This window comes from Sturnira hondurensis, unplaced genomic scaffold (assembly GCF_014824575.4).
Source record: "Sturnira hondurensis isolate 20B ecotype Veracruz unplaced genomic scaffold, ASM1482457v3 Scaffold0005329, whole genome shotgun sequence".
Classification (NCBI taxonomy): Eukaryota; Metazoa; Chordata; class Mammalia; order Chiroptera; family Phyllostomidae; genus Sturnira; species Sturnira hondurensis.
The window spans coordinates 11,601,856-11,621,681 of record NW_028077960.1 but is presented as its reverse complement, the minus strand read 5'-3'; the positions used below and the strand labels follow the sequence as shown (position 1 = coordinate 11,621,681).

The window sequence follows — 19,826 nt, the reverse complement described above, 5'->3', positions numbered from 1 at the left end:
AGTTATGAACTTTGGTGCTTGAACTGCCTTTCTGAAATTTCAGTGTAGGCATATGTTGTGTTTGCAAGCTTTTGGTGAAATTAAAACTTATGTAAGAAATTAAGTTATATTTTGTTGGTCAGAAATGGTAGAAGAACTACATTGGAAATTATCTTAATAGAAGACAGGGATTACATACTTATTTTTATGTGTGCAGTTTTTTTATAATAAACATTTCTAGAGCAGTTTAGGTTCACAGTAAAATTAAATAGAAAGTACAAAGATTTCCCATATACCCCCTCACCCATACATGTACAACCTCCCACAATACACCTAACACCACAGCGGTACATTTGTTACAATTGCTGAACATGCACTGATACATCGTTATTACCCCAAGTCCATAGCTTTACTTTCGCTTTACTCTTGGTGATATACATTCTGTGGATTTAGACAAATATACCCATGTCCATTATCCACCATTGTACGGCAGTATCATACTGCTGATACTGCCGTACAATCATAGTAGAATAGTTTTACTGCCCCCCAAATCCTCTGTGTTCTGAGTATTTACTCCTCCTTCATTCCCTACCTAACTCCTAGCAACCATTGATCTTTTTACTCCAGTTTGTCTTTTCCAGAATGTCTTGGTCCATGGTCTTGTTTGTACTGGCTCTTACCCACCTCTGCCTCAATATTTGCAGTCTGCTGTTAATCTGTTATTTCTCTCTTGTCCACATGTAATATTGGTTAGTGACATTAAATAGCAAAGCTTCCAGAAAAACTCAAGAATGTTTCATTTATTGGATAGGGGGGGAGTATTTTTTTTTTGTAAGATGGCTCCAGTAGTGCTTAGTTGTCTTTAACGACATTTGAAACAATTTTATTAGATTGTATTGTGACAGCAGTTATATCAGCATGCGTTAAAAAAACACACATCAAAATTGGTGAATTTTTGTGTAACCATTTTAGTAATTGAGGATGAAAGAAAATAAGCAAAATTTTCAGCATATTATGCTTTATTATTCCAAGAAAGGTAAAAATGCAACTGAAACACAAGAAAAGATTTGTGCAGTGTATGGAGAAGGTGCTGTAACTGATTGACTGTGTCAAAGTGGTTTGTGAAGTTTCCTGCTAGAGATTTCTTGCTGGATGATGCCCCATGGTTGGGTAGACCAGTTGAAGTTGACAGTGATCAAGTCAAGATATTAATTGAGAACAAGTAACATTATAGCACACAGAAGATAGCCACAGAATATCTGAATCAATAAAGTTCTTAATGAAAATGAAAAATGTGTTTCTTATGGAAAAAAAACATATGGACTTTTTGGCCAACCCAATACATACTTCGGTAGCTTGTTTTGAAGATAAATAGCTGAGTTTGCTTGGAAGCATGATTTTTGTAGCTGTAGTGGTAGGAAATAAGATAAGAAGAGGGAGGGAGGGACTAGATTGGAGACTAGAATTTAGTTTACCCTCTTAATTTTGACAGTGGTTTGAGACTAGTTTCTATATTTTTCCTGTTGCTTTTACTTGGATTTTTTTAAAGCAATGTATTAGGAAAATTAATCACAACAGCAGTAATGTGTAAGTTGTATGGTGTTTTTGTGTGTGTTTCAGAGAAGCTGGAGACTGGAGACTTAGTGGAAAGAAAGTGATATATGTAAGAGATATTTCAAAGGATTCAGTGACTAGGTGTTGAGAGAGAGAGAGAGAGAGGTAACTCTAAAATTTAAGATGACAAATGCGTAACAGATTCATGAATATGCATAGGAAAGTCCAAAAAGAGGAAATTAATTTGGGAGAAAATTAATTTTAGTGGAAGAAGATAGAATATTCCAGTTGAGTTTAAACACTGCTATTCAGAACATAAGGAAAGAATTAGTGATGTAAATCTTGGAAGTAACTGTACTGAGAAGTAATTGCTGAAATTTGAGAATGATTGGTTGTGAGTAGAGTGTTTAAGACTTGATCTCGGCACACAGTCCCAATTAAGGAATAGCAGTAGGAGATAGAACCAAACAAGGCAAAGAGAAAGGATTTGTAAGAATTGGAAGACAACCAAGTAAGAACAAGGTTTTAGAAGTGGAGTTTCAGGAAGTATATCAGTACTGTTAAATGCAGAAGAGATTGAGGACAATGAAAATGGAAAATCATGACTTGCTCTTATATATTCAGCCTGCCACCTGTAAGATAATTTCTGTGGTACTTTTATCTTAGTTTTATCTTTTTTGATTTCCTCTAATACTTCTGAGTTTAAAACAAGTTATATGTGCTCATTGTAGAAAATTTGGAAAATATAAAAAAGCACAAAGAAATTTAAATTTGCAGCAGTTTCACTACTAAGAGAGGTCTGCAGTGAATGTTTTTTGATTTGTACTTCAACTATCATTTCAATTTCTGTATACAGGTGTAGATTCTATTTTCCATATATAGAAGTCTTCTTTTTTATTTACTTTACCATGAACATTTTTTTCTTCAACATCAAATAAAGCATACTATAGTAGGATTTTTAATGGCTGTTTAATATTAGCTCATAATAGCCCTGGCTGGTGTAGCCCAGTGGATCGAGTTCCAGCCTGCCAGCCAAAGGGTTGCTGGTTCAGTTCCCAGTTAGAGCACATGCCTGGGTTGCAACCTAGGTCCCTAGTAGGGGCTGCGTGAGAGGCAACTGCACATTGATGTTTCTCTCCTTTCTCCCTCCCTTCCCCTCTCTTTAAATATAAATAAATAAAATCTTTCAAAAATATGTTAGATTATAAGTTATCTTGGTCTGTTTAATCTTCCTTACTTTTGAATATTTAGACTTGTTCCTGTTTCCATCACCTAGTCATATTATTTTTGTGTCCTGGCATATCATAGACTGATAACCAGATTCCTCTGCTGTTCTAACTTTACATCTCTTTCTATGTTATTGTGAGTGTTTTAATGGCTTAGTGGGGTCAAGTAATCAGAAATAACTAGCTGGCTACCATAAGAGCTATTTTTTTCCTAACAGATTTCTTTACAATATAGTAAGAGTCATAGTAGTAAGTAACCTAGACTAAAAGGAAGGAGCATACCTGCTTCATGGTAGATTTGGTTATTGAAAGGTCGTTGGGACATGAAAAAGAGTGGTTTTAGAAGAATGTTGTAGACAGAGGTCAAATTTTAAAGTTTTGAGATGAGTTGATAAGGTAATACAGGCAGCAAGCATTTGTTCACCATCTTTTTGATTTTCTCACTGTGCAAAGCCAAGTGTGAGGCTGTGGACTACGCTTTAAATTTAGCACTAGCTAGCATTTTTTGGCCCTTTGGTATTTAGCACTTGTGAGCCAAGTCTTTTCTCTTTTCCATGATGGTAAGCACTGTGATAATAGGGACTGGGTTTTTTGTTTGTTTTTGTAACAGTATTAAGCATGGTGATGCACCCACAGTCAAAATCAACTAGTATCTGTTAAAAGAAAATATCTAAGGATTTGACAGTGAAAGAAAAGACCAGGCAAGATTATAGCAGGATGTAGCAGGATGAGTTGTTATGGTGTTTTAAAATAGGAAAACACTTGATTCAGAAGAGGCAGAGAATGGAGACAGCTGTGAATTTAACATGCCTACTCTGTACTGCACTGTGGTAGCTATTATATGTACAAAATATGTACAGTTTATTCCCTGTAACCATATTTGAAAATCACATTTGAGACAAAAAGGCAAGGAATTAATGTCCTTAAATAAAGACTGAATGACTCAAGAACCCAGGTGTAGAGAAAGGATAGCTTTGGAACAGATAAGGAAGTCTTTTCCTCTGGAATTGAAGGAAAAACATCAGGAAGATGACTTAAGATACAGAAAAATTTTGAGATAGCAAGAAGGTATGCATGTGTGTATATGTCAAAAGTATATGAACTTTAGAACAGTGCATATCAAACTTTAATGTGCATATGTATTGTCTCAGAATCTCATTAAAATGCAAATTCTGATTCATTTTGTCTGGGATAAGGTTTGAGACTACCTGTCTAATCAGCTCCAAGGTGTTGGTGATGCTGCTGACTTGTGAACCACATCTTTAGAGAAGGGTTCTAATACTGCCTTCAATATTCTGGTAAATACACACACAAGCTGAGAATGGAAAACAGAGGATGCATATTTGAGGAATGTGGGAAAGATTTAGAAGATGCAATATGACATTTAAAATAATAGAAAAACTAAAATTATTGACTTGCACTAATGTATTTGATCTGAACTTAATCCTAAAAACAGGGATTTTTCTTGGATGTTGGATTGTTTCCTATAGGTAGTCTTTAATTTTCTTTTTAAAACATGGAGTTTCTGAATAAAAATATCCTTAGATTTAAAGTTTGTCAAAATCGTGATTAATTCTAAAAGCACATTTAATATCAGTATAGGTGTGTAGGGTTCTTTCAAATAAGTAGTAATTAATTTCTGTTTAAAATTTTATTGGGTTATCTGAGAAATTTGAAAAATGTACTTTTATTTATTTTTTAAATATTTTATTGATTATGCTATTACAGTTGTCCCTTTCTTTCTCCCCTTTATTCCCCTCTGTCTTGCACTCCCCCTCCCATCAGCATTCCTCTCCTTAGTTCATGTCTGTGGGTCATATGTATATAAATTCTTTGTCTTCTCCATTTCCTATACTATTCTTAACCTCCTCTTGTCTATTTTGGACCTTATTATGCTTCTTATTCCCTGTACCTTACCCCCCTCACACACTCCCCCACCCCACTGATAACCCTCACTGTAATTTCCATTTCTGCGATTCTGTTCCTCTTCTAGTTGTTTGCTTAGGGGTTTTTTTGTTTGTTTGTTTTAGGGTCATTTGTTGATAGTTGTGACTTTGTTGTCATTTACTGTTCATATTTTTGATCATCTTCTTTTTCTTAGATAAGTCCCTTTAACATTTCATATAAGAAGGGCTTAGTGATGATGAAGTCCTTTAACATGGCCTTATCTGGGAAGCACTATACCTGCCCTTGCATTCTAAGTGATAGCTTTGCTGGGTAGTCTGGGATGTAGGACCTTGCCTTTCACGACTTTGAATACATTTTTCCAGTCCCTTCTTGCCTGCAAGGTTTCTTTTGAGAAATCAGCTGATAGTCTTATGGGTATAGGTTTTTACAGTCAGAGGTTTTATTTCCCACACTGGAACCCTGGGTTGTGAAGTCTGTCTCACTCCTCAGTTTTTCCTCCCAGTTTATCTGCTCCCAAATGTAGGACCACCTGCTCTGCTAGCTGCCACCCCGCCTGTCCTGTTCCTCTAGCCACCGCCTTGCCACTTGTTCTCTCCACCTGGCTGCCGTTCTCTGCCCCTCCTACCAGTCTGAATGAGTATTTCTTCTTTAACTCCTTGGTTGATGGACTGACAAACGGCTAAATTTTTTTGCAGTTCTGGTTAATTTTTGTTTTTAAATTTGTTGTCCTTCTTTTGGTTGTATGAGGAGGCAAAGTGTATCTACATATGCCTCCATCTTGGCCGGAAGTCAAAAAAACTTTTATATTTAATGCTTGTTGAAATCATGAACAACCAAAAAGCGTTTCTTTTCTCAGTGTAAATGAGTTATTTAACAACTTAAAAATAATTTTTAGATAATTTAAAAAATAAACCTTAAAAACAAATAACATATACACTATAATGTTTCACCATCCTGAAAGAGCTATAACAATTCCCTTAATAAGTGGATAAAACATACCCATTATTTTGTATACATACTTGTATTTTCCTGTAATTTTTTTTTACCTAGGTAGTGTCAGCTATATCTGTTAAATACAGCTTCATCCAAAGAAACCCATTTTTGTTTCCCACAGACACAGAAAAAAAACTAAGTCATGTAACCAAGAACTACCTTTTTGTTTGCCTTATGACTACACACTTCATATCTTTTCATAATCATTTAAGTGGCAAAATAAACATATTTCATATCCATAGGGCTTCTTTCTATAGAAAAGTATTATTTAGGGTAGCAAAATTATAAGCTCACCTAGGCATGTTGTAAAGCCATTGAAAAGTAACTCAGCAGGTTCTGTGAATAGAAATGTAATGTTCAAGTCACATTCTACTTTAAAAGGATATGACAAACACAGGTAAATTAAAAAGAAAGCTATACTGACCAGCTAAAGAAACAAAAACACAATTAAGCATCAATGGATTCATTAAGTTCATCGGGGAAGCATAATTATTAAGTGATTGGTTTTACATATATGAGTGTTACCTCAAATTCTTTGAGATTCTTTCTTTGAAGAATTGGAGTTCATTTGCCTTTCCCCTTGAATGTGTCTGGGCCTACTTCAAATAATTAAAGTAGGAATTCTTGATTTGTGGCTTAGGAAACTAGGTCATAAAAAGGCACCATGAGAAGATGGAGGCATAGGTAGACACACTGTGCCTCCTTGCACAACCAAAATAAGGACAACAACAATTTAGAAAAAAAAATAACAACCAGAACTGACAGAAAATTGAACTGTATGGAAGTCCGACAACCAAGTGGTTAAAATAGACACATTCATCCAGACCGATAGGCGGGGCAGAGTCGGGCGACCAAGCTGAGAGGGGTCTCAGCACAAAAAGCAGCAGCATGGGGCACACAAGGCGGTTGCACAGGACGGCAGCGGGCGGACCCTGGGAGTACAGGTGGCAGCTGGCAGACCCCAGGCATGGGGTGGCAAGAGGCAGACCCAGCAAGGCTGTGATTGTGAAGCAAGGCACTGCATGTAAGGCTGGCTGACTGGGAGGTCCCACATTCACACACAGATAAACCAGGCGAAACTGGGGAGTGAGACAGACCACACAACTGAGAGCCCCAGCACAGGGAAATAAAGTCTCAAAACACCAATTGAAAACATCGGTGGGATTGAGGCACAGGGAAAGACTCCCAGCCTCATGAGAGAGTTCACTGGAGAGACCCACAGGGTCCTATAATGTACATAAGCCCACCCACCCGGGATCCAGCACCAGAAGGGCCCAGTTTGCTTGGGGGAAGCAGCAGAAGGGACTGAAATCAGAGTGGAGCAAGCACCATAGTTTCCTCTCTGACTTCACCCCCACACACAGCAATGCAACCCAGCCATGTGGGTTGCTCCACCCTGGTGAACACCTAAAGCTCTGCCCCTCACTAAGTAACAGGCGAAACAAGACAAAAAAATAGCCCAAATGAAAGAACAGATCAAAGGTCCACAGCAAATACAACTAAGTGACAAAGAAACACCCAACCTATGAAATGCACAGTTCAAAGCACTGGTGATCGGGATGCTCACAGAATTGGTTGAATATGGCCGCAAATTAGATGAAAAAGTGAAGGTTACACTAAGTGAAATGAAGGAAAATGCACAGGGAACTAATAGTGACAGAAAGAAAACTGGGACTCAAATTAATGGAGTGGTCCAGAAGGAAGAAAGAAACAACCAGACAGAAAAGAATGAAGAAACAAGAATTCAAAAAAATGAAGAGAGGCTTAGGAACCTCCAGGACACCTTTAAATGTTCCAACATCCGAATTATAGGAGTACCAGAAGGAGAAGAGGAAGAGCAACAAGTGGAAAAGTTATTTGAAAAAATAAAGGAGAGCTTCCCCAATCTGGCAAAAGAAATAGACTCCCAGGAAGTCCAGGAAGCTCAGAGAGTGCCAAAGAAGTTGGACCCAAGAAGGAACACATCAAGGCACATCATAATTATATTAGCCAAGATTAAAATGAAGGAGAGAATTCTAGAAGCAGCAAGAGATAAGGGGACGGTTATCTACAAAGGAGTTCCCATCAGACTGTTAGCTGGTTTCTCAGAAGAGACCTTACAGGCAAGAAGGGGCTGGAAAGAAGTATTCCAAGTCATGAAAGGCAAGGACCTACTACATCCAAGACTGCTCTACCCAGCAAAGCTTTCATTTAGAATGGAAGGGCAGATAAAGTGCTTCTCAGATAAGGTCAAGTTCAAGGAGTTCATCATCACCAAGCCCTTACTATATAAAATGGTAAAGGAACTTACCTAAGAAAAAGAAGGTAAAAAATGTATAGTAAAGTGACAACAAACTCACGATTACTAACAACCACACCTAAAACAAAAATAAACCAAACAACTAGAACAGGAACAGAATAACAGAAATGGAGATCAGATGGAGGGATAGCAACAGGGGAGTGGGAGGAGGAAAGGGGGGGAAAAGTACAGAGACTAAGTAGCATAGATGGTAGGTAGAAAATCGGGGGAAGGCAAGAACAGTATGGGAAATGTAGAAGCTAAAAAACAAGACACATGGACATGAACTAAGGTGGGGGGAATGTGGGTGGGAGAGGGTATGGAGGGAGTAGGGGAATGAAGGGGAGGAAATGGGACAATTGTAATAGCATAATCAATAAAATATATTTAAGAAAAAAGCCCTGGCTGGTGTAGCTCAGTGGATTGAGCACAGACTGTGAACCAAAGGGTCAGTGGTTCGATTCCCAGTCAGGGCACATGCCTGGGTTGCAGGCCAGGTCCCCAGTAGGGGACACATGAGAGGCAACCACACATTGATGTTTCTCTCCCACTCCTTCCCTTCCCTTCTCTCTAAAAAATAAATAAAATATTTTAAAAAAAGAAAAAAAAGGCACCATGACTTCCATCTTGGTTGCTATGTTTCTCAGATAACTTGCTGTGGAGGAAGCCAGCTGCCATGCTATGAGTAAGTCCTCTGGAGAGGCCTAAATGGCAAGGAACTGAGGCTTCCTGATAGTAGCCACCTGAGTGAACTTCAGCAATCCTTCAGTTGATAGCAGGCAGCCCAGCTAAGTCTTGGTTGTAGCTCCAGAGAAATCTGAACCATGTGGTTAAGCTACTTGAAAATGCCTGGTCTACAGGAAGATGTTTGTTGTTTTAATCCATTATATTTTGAGATAATTTATTACACAGCAATAGATAACTAATAGATTGAGAATTGTGATTCCCAGGAATTTGGAGAGGCACTTTGTTTTTTTGTTTTGTGTTTCAATATCCATATCTATAATAATGGCATTGAATGTACTTACCTTCTAAAAGACAATTTGCTTAAGGTTTGGAAAACTATTAAATACTGTTTTGTTTGGCTTTTGAAAATTATCATTTTTCTTGGTTTGTCTAACTTATAATTAAATAAGTTTCTTTTCTATCTTTACCTTTAGAATTCTAAAGAATGTTAATTTGTAGTTAGTCATTCATTTAGAGAAATTGAAGAAAGCTGATTTTTGAATGTTATGGATAATATTTCCTTTCATCTTTGGTATTGGGATTTTATTTTTATAGGCACTTACAGGTATTAGGTCCATAATAAGTAAACATGAAAAAAAACCCGTAAGTTTTGAATGGAGAGAGTAGTCTCATTATTAGCATAAAGGAGTTCAGATCAGTACATTTAAAAACAAACATAAACAGAACACAGCACTAAGGAAACAAGATTCCAGATTCCCTATCAGCTGCCACCTGAGCAGGGTACTGTCATCCAGCAGAAATCACAAAATAGACATAAAATCAAAACCCATTTCCACCACTGCTGCCATCTGTGTGGAAACTGTTGTGTATGTGCTCAGTCAAAATCAGAACCAGGAGCAGGCTTTGCCCTGAATCACATTGACTGTGTAAGAGTCATATTGTTTAGCAAAGGATCCAAGTCTCAGAAAAGGTACACTTTCAGGCCATGTGTTTGATTCTCATGTTAAGACCCAAAAGGACAATGTATTAGTGAAACCCCCATAAGTAAACATTAATCAAGAAGTCAGAAACTTTTGGCTTATTATTTTGCAGTTTCTTTTCTTTCATGTAAGAGAGTCTGCTAATTGGCTAAATCAAGGAAAAACCAGAAATGAGAAAGAAAAATATATATATTGCAGACTGGACATAGTAAGTCTTGTTTGTACACTTTATTGGTACTGGTTAGCTGACAGGTACAGAGTTCTATCTGGGTATTTTACCCTTATGTAGGATACCTAAGGATAGCAAAGAAAACATTTTGAGTTCTGTTAAAAATATATTTTACCTGTGCAGTATATGTGACAAACTTTCCGAAGTCTGTCAGTCTCCTTCAATCAGCACTATCTTAAGCCAGGTATGTACCATTTCCCTCACTGACATTTCTTCCTTATCACAATATAAAAAATATATTGGAAGTAACCCAAGTAAGTATTCCATAATAGGAGAATGGCATATCTAGTCAGAAGAATATTATGAGGCCTTTAAAAATAGTTTATATCATTAGACCTAACAATTTCATTTTTAGTATTTTGTTCTACGGAAATGCTAATATGATACACAAGGAAATGTGCATAACAATGTTGACTACAAGATTGTAATAGTGAAAAGTTGTGACCAAAAAAATGTCCATCAGTAGGGAACATCAGTCCAACCATAATGTGGAATATTAGACAACCATTATAAAGAATAAGCAGATATGTATGAGTTAACATGGAAGGGTGTCTACAATATACTGAGTACTTACTAGGTGCCACTGTGTTGTGTGATTTATTTTTACTTTTAAAATAGTTACTGAAGAATGTTTACATATAGAAAAAGATGAGTTACTAGAGTTTATCAATAGGATTCTAGTGAAGTGGTCCCAAAGAAGAATTTCATCTTATATCTCACTTCTATATTGTTTTTGTTTGTTAATGATAAGCAATTACTACTTTTGTAATTAAAGTTCATAGTACTTATGAGAGGTTTTGACCACATGGGAAATACTTTTGTTATAATGTTAAGTGCAAATGTGACATACAAAATTTTATATACATAGTATCACACCTATGTTTTCTTAAAGTGTGCATAGAAAGTGTGCATTAGAAAAAAGCACACGAAGGTGTTCCAGAAGGAGACTTTGGGTAATTGGAATAAATTTAATGACCACCATTAAGGGGCAAAGTTGGAGTCAAGGCAAAACCAAAAAGAACTGGCAGAAGATGAAAGGCTCCGAAAACTGGAGATCAAGATTAAGTTTAGTCTGAGTTCAATAAATGCAGGAATGTAGGGGGTTTCTGAGGGCATTAGCTATTAAAAGGTATTTTTCTGATAATTTGCTACTATACCAAAATAAAATTAAACTGTATTTGTGTTTTTACACCCCTTTTAAACCCCCTTATACATCCCTTTACACTCCTGAAATAAAAAGCATTATTAGGACAGAGAATCTTTTATGAAAAACATATAAGGAATTGAATGCACGATTCAAATAGTAGGTAAGACTGTGAATTTGAAGTCCTTGTTAATATTAAATGTGAAACTTGCCTTTTATGATGTTTTCATTTACCGTTAACTCTAAGGAATCAAACAAATGAAAATTTTAGATATTAACGTCAAAGACCAAAAACTCAGTGCCATGTTCCTAAAGTGCTCTAAACAGACTGCTTCACATTTTGTAAATTTAGCTTGTAACTATGTCTGTACTTTCCTCTTTTACTCTCATTTCCCTTTCCCTGTGTTCATTGTTTAGTTCCATCAAAGCTTATCCTGATGAAAGATCACTTGACTAATTTGAAATGAGACCAAAAAGGGTCCGTCATATTAATAATAGTATGTCCTATAGTCTGCTTTTAAATATTTGCAGAATTTTCTGTAGCAAAGTTTAATCCCTGACTGACTTCTAGGTTCATGAAAATTCCGCACTCACACACACACTGCTACCACTGCCCCCTTTATCACCATTACCACCACCACCACTAGTTATTTTATCTGGCGTATACATACAAATATTTTGTTGCCTAAGCAGAAAGTAATTACAGAGTAAATCTGATGTGAAATATATCCCATACTGGAGAATTTTTTCTGGGTTACTATTTTTACTGGGTATATCTTAAATGTAACTAATCAGAAATTGACTATCATTGGTTTCCTTTTTATTTCATTGTGTCTTTGTATTACTGACTATTATATAATTAATCATAGACATTATAATATATTTTGATAAAATAAAGTCAGGCCTTTTGTTCTGAGGCATTCTTTTTGTTTTTTATTTTTCTCTCAGTATTTTCTCGGTTAATTTTTGAAGGAGTTAGCAGGTTTTTCACAAAATTTGATGAGGCGTAACAAGTTCCGTAAGGTATATTTAGTAGTTTATAAACTTTTCTTTTAGTTGACAAGTAGCTAAAAAGTTTTCAAACAGACCTTGCTTTAATTTTATTGTATTTTAATGGTGTTTGATAATTGGCAATATTTGTGAAGAGGCATTATTGAGAAGGCTTATAGTTCACCATGTGTCTAGATTTGATTAAATTTTCTGTCTGAAAACTCCAAATAAATACATAGACAGTAAGTATAATTTCTAGTAGGTTCATTCAATTTTTAAAATACTTTATAGCCTTGTTGAATGTGAAGTGATCCAGAACAACTGAAGTTGTCATTGGTGAAGAATTCTGAACATTTGAATCATGCTCTCATTTAGTTCTTTAACTATGATCAGGCACAACTTCAAAATTCTATCCTGGCACTTTTGTACCACAAGGATCAAAGGGAGTATGTGAAAAAGGAATTGGAAACTATGAAGTACAAGACATATATAAAGTTTTATATACATTGTTTTAACTAAAATGCCTATCATAAGAAAATATAGGGTCAGGCAAAAGTGGGCTTACAGTTGTTTGTACAAAAATAATAATATAAGAATAAAAACTCTGGAGTTCTGGCCAAGATGGAGACATAGGTGGGAACACTGTGCCTCCTCACACAACCAAGTTTAAACGCAACAAAGTGTTAGTAACAAAAACGCAACCAAAACACAGAAAATTTAACTATATGGAACCGACAACAACAAACTGTTCAGCCAGACCGGTAAGAGGGGCGGAGCCAGCAGTGGAGCAGGGTCGGGCAGGAAAGATCTGCCGGACCCAGGTGCTCAGGGAGCCGTTGGCAGATCCCAGGTGTGGGGTAGCAACAGGCAGACCCAGTGAGGGTGTAAGGCAGCAGGCTGACCGTGGTAACACATTTGCGCTCAGATAAACCAGGCGAAGGAGCGAGCAGTGAGACAGACCACACAGGCCCCAGTGGTGGGAAGCAGCAGAGGGGACCCCCATTGCCCCTCTTGGACCCCGCCCCCACATACAGTATCACAAACCAGCGACTGAGTTGCCCCGCCCTGGTGAACACTTAGGGCTCCACTCCTCATACATAACAAGTGCAAACAGACCAAAACATGGCTCAAGAAGAACTCAATGCCCCAGAGCTGATGACTCTAAGTGACCAGGAAGTAGCCAGCCTATCAGATACACAGTTCAAAACACTGGTGATCAGGATGCTCACAGAACTGGTTGATTTTAGTCACAAATTAGAGGAGCAAATGAAGACTAAACTAATTGAAATGAAGGGAAATGCATGGGAAACCAATAGTGATGGAAAGGAAACTGAGACTCAAATCAAGGGAGTGGACCAGAAGGAAGAAAAAAATGACCAAACAGAAAAGTATGAAGAAACAAGAATTCAGAAAAATGAGGAGAGGCTTAGGAATCTTAAGGATATCTTTAAACGTTCCAACATCCGAATTATAGGGGTACCAGAAGGGAAAGAGGAAGAGTGAGAAGTGGAAAACTTATTTGAACAAATAGTAAAGGAGAACTTCCCCAATCTGGCAAAGGAAATAGACTTCCAGGAAGTCCAGGAAGCTCAGAGAGTCCCAAAGAAGTTGGATCCAAGAAGGAACACACCAAGGCACATCATCATTACATTACCCAAGATTAAAATAAAGGAGAGAATCCTAGAAGCAGCAAGAGATATGGGGACAGTTACCTATGAAGGAGTTCCCATCAGACTGTCAGCTGATTTCTCAAAAGAGACCTTATAGGCAAGCAGGGGCTGGAAAGAAGTATCCAAGTCATGAAATCCAAAGACCTACATCCAAGATTGCTCAATCCAGCAAAGCTTTCATTTAGAATGGAAGGGCAGATAAAGTGCTTCTCAGATAAGGTCAAGTTCAAGGAGTTCATCATCACCAAGCCCTTATTATATGAAATGTTAAAGGGACTTCTCTAAGAAAAAGATGAAAAAATATGAACAGTGAAAGGACAGCAAACTCACAGATATTAACCACACCCAAAACAAAAGCAAACTAAGAGGGCAGCTAGATCAGGAGTGGAACCATAGAAACGAAGATCACATGGAGGGTTAGCAACAGGGGAGTGAGAGGAGGAGAAGAGGGGAGAAGGTATATAGAATAAGTAGTGTAGACGGTAGGTAGAAAATAGACAAGGGGAGGGCAAGAATAATATGGGAAATATAAAATCTAAAGAACTTGAGACACGTGGACATAAACTAAAGGGGAGGAATGGTAGGGCAGGGGGTATGCAGGGTGGAGGGGAATAAAGGGGGGAATAGGACAACTGTAATGTCATAATCAATAAAATATATTTAAAAAAAGAGTAAAAACTCTGTAGCCCTGGCTGGGTAGCTCAGTTGGTTAGAGCATTGTCCCAGTACACCAGAGTTGCTGGTTTGATCCTGGTCAGGGCACATATAAAAATCAACCAAGGAATAATACATAAAATAAGTGGAACAACAAAATTGACATTTCTCACCCTCTTCCTCTCCCCCTCACTCCCTCCCTCCTGCCCCCTTCCTAACTCTCCCCTCCTTTCTCCCACTTGCTGTCTTTCTAAAACAAATTTTTAAAAATGCATTTTAAAGAATAAACTTTTCACATACTCACAACTGTAAACCTACTTTTGCGCCATTCTGTGTTTTAAGAGAACTGTGACTATTTATACATTTACATTTGGGCTGCAGATTATGAATAATAAACTTGCCTCGGTAATAGTAGTTGAGTAGGATGGTTGCCGGTTGAGTGACTTCCAGTTGTCATTTATTCTCTAATGCTGAAACACAGAGGGCATAGTGTGATGAGCTGTGTTGCTGAATCAGAAATGTTATTTTCTCTATTCAAGATGTCATTTCATTCTTTTTGTTGTTACTGTTATTTCTTTCTAAGCTGGCTGATGTGTACTTTAGGAAGGTAAGGTACAGAAGAGATTTGGGGAGAAGTAGTAAGAAAGGGGGAAAAATGGGGTTTCTATCATACAATGAAAAATACTGTTATTATACCATACTATATAATGCACCTTCTATCATTGTATATTTGATAAGTTTAATAATTTCTTTTAGTCTGAATTTTGTAACTGGGTCTAAATTATCTCATTTGTTATAGACTTAACACAAATTTGCTAACTTATTATTCTCTTTTTATAGCTTTCAGCGTATGATTTCATCTCATCTTCAAAATTAAAGCCCTCCCAAGGAATGCCAGTCAGTGATGATTTATGTTTTAGCAGAAAAAGAGTATCAAGAAATTTACTTCAAAACAGTCGGGATTTTAACTCAGATTCACTTCCTGTATGTGCTGCTGGTAAGTAATAGGTGGAAGTAACGGACATGTTAAACTAAGTAAAAGATTTTTCTAAACTTTATAGTTTATTCAAGGGCTCATAGAACTTAAAAATCTAGCAGACAATTCAGATTCAATAAATATTTGTTAAAGATCTAGTAAGAAAGGGAACTTTGACATATATTATCTCATAAGACCCTAGAGGGACTTCTCACTGAAACCCTTTAAATCCTAGTGTAAGTCAATAATATTGAGTATATCTTATGTTTCAGGTACTTTACCAAGTAGTTAGGATATAACAGTCAACAAAAGGGGAAAACTTCGTGCCTTGTAGATCTTGCACTCTATTTAGGGTGAAGCAGACATTAAGTAAATGCAAAATATATTAAGTTAGATAATGGTAGATGTTATGGAAAAAATTATGCAGAGAAGAGTGGTATGGAGGAGGGGCTATTTTAAATAATGTGGTGAAAGAGGCCATATTCAGAAAGGAATACTTGAAGCAAACCATACACGTATCAAGAGAGAAGAGCAAATAATTCCAGGAAGAGGGAAGAGTAAGTGGAGAGTATAGAACCTGTTTGAGAAAGATCCAAGGAGCTGGTAAGTCTGCAATGAATGAGTAAAGGAAAGACAAGTAGAAAATGATTCTAGAAATATTAGGTTCTTATTTGTAAGACCTAGTGGACTATTGAATGAACTTTGGCTTTTACTCTGAGTGAAGAACATTTTGAGGGAAAAAGTAACATTAGATGCCTTGTGTTTTCCAGGCTTTTTTTTTTTTGACATTGCATTTAAAGCAAATTTAGGGTGGGCAAGGGCAAAAACAGAGTCTGTTGTAGGAATCCAGGCTATAGTTGATGGAGGCTTTGACTAGGGTAGCCGTGAATGTAGTGAAAGTGATTAGATTCTGATTATTTGTCAAAGGTAGAGTTGACAACATTTGTTAGTGGATTAGGTGTGGAATGTGGGTGTACGGAGAGAAAGTCAGGAGTGCCATGAGGTTTTTTTGGCCAGACTGACTATGAAGATGTTTAATTGTTCAATTAAGTGTTATAGAAGCAGATGTAACGGTGGTTCAGAGGACATGGTCATAGAAAAGGCATTGAAGAGGAGATAGTACTTGAATTGCATTGTTCTGTATGTGATACAAGTAGTTAGATGGGAAGTATGAGAAGAGCAAAGGCTTACAGTAGGAATAGGCTTAAGATATTCTGGGAGCTATAGAAAGCGAGATTCATTCTAGATGGTCAAAGATACATTTGGTATGGGTATCCCTGTGGCTAGGCTTAAAGATTTGAGCAAATACTTATAAGCTATAGGGAGCTAATGGAGATTTTTTTGTTGATGTTGAGGAAAAAAGTCAGGGTGATAAGATTGTTTACAAATGGTATACAAAAGAATAATCAGGAAAATATGATGGCTGGACATAGAAGATAAAGAAGGGTAGTAAGGAAAGATATCAAGACTTAGCACCCAGCTAATTAGAAAAACAATAATGTGTTAACAGAATGAACCAGTTGGAAAGGGAAAATGGTTTATGAGTTTCTCATAGATGTTAACATTCATTTATTATCCAAATGTCATCAGTCACTGAAATTTGTTGGCTGTGAGTTTGGACACTATTTAGAAACCACTTTTACCCTAAGAGAATTTATAGATCTTTATGCACTAATATTCCAAAGTATTTTCATATACAAAAGTGTTGTGATGATTGTGTAATTTAATAGAGAAAAAATGCAAAAAGATATCTAGTTATGCTTATACCATTACTTTGAACTTTTATAAGGCTCATGATTTCTATGCCATTGAGAAACTCTTCCCTAGTAATACAGATTTTCAATAACTGGATAATAAGACAACATATAACCTAAAGATGGATCAGATGATACAAATTATATGGGATTCAAGAAAGCAAATGATCATAGGTATTAAAGTGACTCATAAAAACTCCAAGAAGGAGCATGCACTTGAGCTGGACTTTAAAGAGGAGAAGGTTTTGTGATAGTGAGGTGAGAGAGACTGTTGAAGGTAGAGAGATTAACCAAAGCATGAAGATGAGAATTAACTTAAAATATGTCCAGTACATGAAGGATAGAGGAGCTTGAAATTATAAGAAGAGAATTTTAAAAATCATAGTTTTAGAACTACAATGGATCAGCTCATTTTATGTATGAATAAATGAATCCCAGAGCGATCATTATTACCTTCTTTAATTCTGACTTATTCCCCTGCTCAGGATTAAGCTGAACCAGTCACAGGAGAGGGAAAGCAATCTGGGAAATACAAAGTCTGTCCGGAAAAAGTCCAGCCATTGTTAATGTAATGAGAATGGTTTGCATGACATTGATGTAATCTGGCAGCCAAGGAGAGTGGAGTAGCATGCGTGTGTATGAACAATGACAACTTCACTGTAGTGGTCACGGGGTGTGGTAGGCACCTTGAGTGAGCACATGTATTGTGTGGCTATCACATTCAAAATGACTTAGCCAGTAGAGCAATGAATCTGCATCATATTTTGCTTTAAGCTTGATCATTACTCCATGGAAACAGTTCAGATGATTCAGAAGTCTTTTGGGGATGATGAAATAAGTTCACAAATAAAAGTGTGGCACAGACACTTCAAGGGTGGTCAAGAATCTGTTGAAAGTGATCCACATTCTGGAAGGCCTGCTGCAATAAGCAGAACACCTGAGAATGTTGAGCATGTACAGGCTGCAATCAACAAAGATTGGCAACTAACAGTGCAAGACCTAGAAGCTAATCTGGGGATACCAAAAACTTCAGTGTTTGAAATTTTGATGCAGGATCTTGGCATGAAAAATTTTGTGGCAAAATTCATTCCATGGCTTCTACTGCCAGAGCAGAAGGCACATCATGCTGCAGTTTCTAATGATTTGATTCAGTGGAGCCGTGCCACTTCTGGATTTTCCCAAGACTAAATTCACCTTTGAAAGAGAAGAGGTTTCAGACCATTGATGAGATTCAGGAAAATATGATGAGGCAGCTGATGGTGATTCCAACAAAGGATTTTGCAGAGTGTTTAGAACAGTGGAAGATGCTGGGAGAACTGTGTGAGGTCTCAAAGTGCCTACTTTGAAGGGGTCTGACGAGTCATTCTCCTTGTACAGTGTTTCTTGTCTCTTCTTCAATAAATGTTTCTTTTTCATAGTGCATGGCTGGATACTTTCTGGACAGACCTCATATACCTAGATAAGCTCAGACGCTATGATAGGAAAGAAGGTAGGAGAGTTCTGCAGTAGATTTTTTTAGGGTAGAATGTCTACTGCAAATACTAGGAAGAAAAAAAGCCATGTCTGAAGGAACATTACATGGTAAGAGAAGGGAACATGTAGGAAGAAACTGCTTTTGTCTACATTTTTCAGTATGCTTTTCTGTGCACTTTACTTAATCCTGCCTCTAGTCAGATCTGCCAATAGCAAAAGCTTTTCCTTTTCATGCTTGCCTGGGTCACTTCATATACTTCTGTATTTATTCCCACATAAATGACTACCAACATTTATGGAATTAGATGTATTCATGAAATCGAGCTAACTTTTGTTTTTATGTTTTTCTCCTTCCTTCCTTCCAAAGGCACTACTGGAACACATCAGACAAATCTTTCTGGGAAATGTGGACAGCTTGGATTTTCACAGATACATGGTAAAACTGGAAGTGTGGATTCTGATTTGCAGTACCTGGGGACAACTAACAGTCATCAAGATAAAGGTTTAAATTCCCAATTTATTTATAGACAAGTGATTTATAAATATTATGTAAGGTTTTCAAATCTAGTTGTATGTTATTTTGTATAGGTATACTCATCCAAAAAAGTTACATCTTAGTAAAAATTTTAATAACTGTTACCCTAAAATTATAGATTTAATAATCATGATATAAATATGACTGATTAAAATTGACTTTCTACTCATGGTGAAGGTGAGCATTTAAAATCAAGTAATTGAGAGTAACATTATCCATTAAGGAGTATTGTGTTAGCAGAAGACAGTTATTTTCAATAATAGTTTAAAATTTTATAGCTATTTAGATTTTATTGTGTCCCCTGTTAGGAACCATAACTTCCTGATTATCATTTCAGATCTCTTATAGAACAAAAGCAATGTTTGAGGCTGTCAGTTGTATGGATTTTGGATTTGAAGGGGTTTTAGAGTTTTTGATGCTAATTAATAGCTTTATCAATTATTATTTAAAAGTAGGATCAAATCAAATATTTTAGAGACATTTTAATTTTTGTCATATATTTATTAAAATTTTTTGAATGATAGGGATGTACTTCTGTGTATATTTGTTGATGAAAAAGTAAGGCCTATTCGAAATTAGTGAAGAGGACTTAGTTAATATTGCATTTATATTTAGCTACATTTTTCCTCCACACACTCCAGAGGGCCATATGACTCCATAAAGTTTTTCTTTGTAGTGTTGTTCCCAATAAAATAGTCTGTCTTTCTTAATAATATAGTAATTTCCTAAATCTTGGCTAGATAACTTTGGAAATCATAATTAGTAGAAGCAGAGAAGATTCTCTGTGTTGTTTAGC

The 19,826-nt window shown here is 36.7% G+C and overlaps 1 protein-coding gene across 1 annotated transcript in view; it reads left to right on the top strand.

The window, feature by feature from the left end:
- The window catches only part of TOGARAM1 (TOG array regulator of axonemal microtubules 1), a 98,348-nt gene that overhangs the window by 5,223 nt on the left and 73,299 nt on the right, over positions 1–19,826 (top strand). The window contains exons 2-3 of the mRNA XM_037047210.1: positions 15,133–15,289; positions 18,863–18,997. Coding sequence (XP_036903105.1) covers positions 15,133–15,289; positions 18,863–18,997 — 292 coding nt within the window. The remainder of the gene's footprint in view (positions 1–15,132; positions 15,290–18,862; positions 18,998–19,826) is intronic.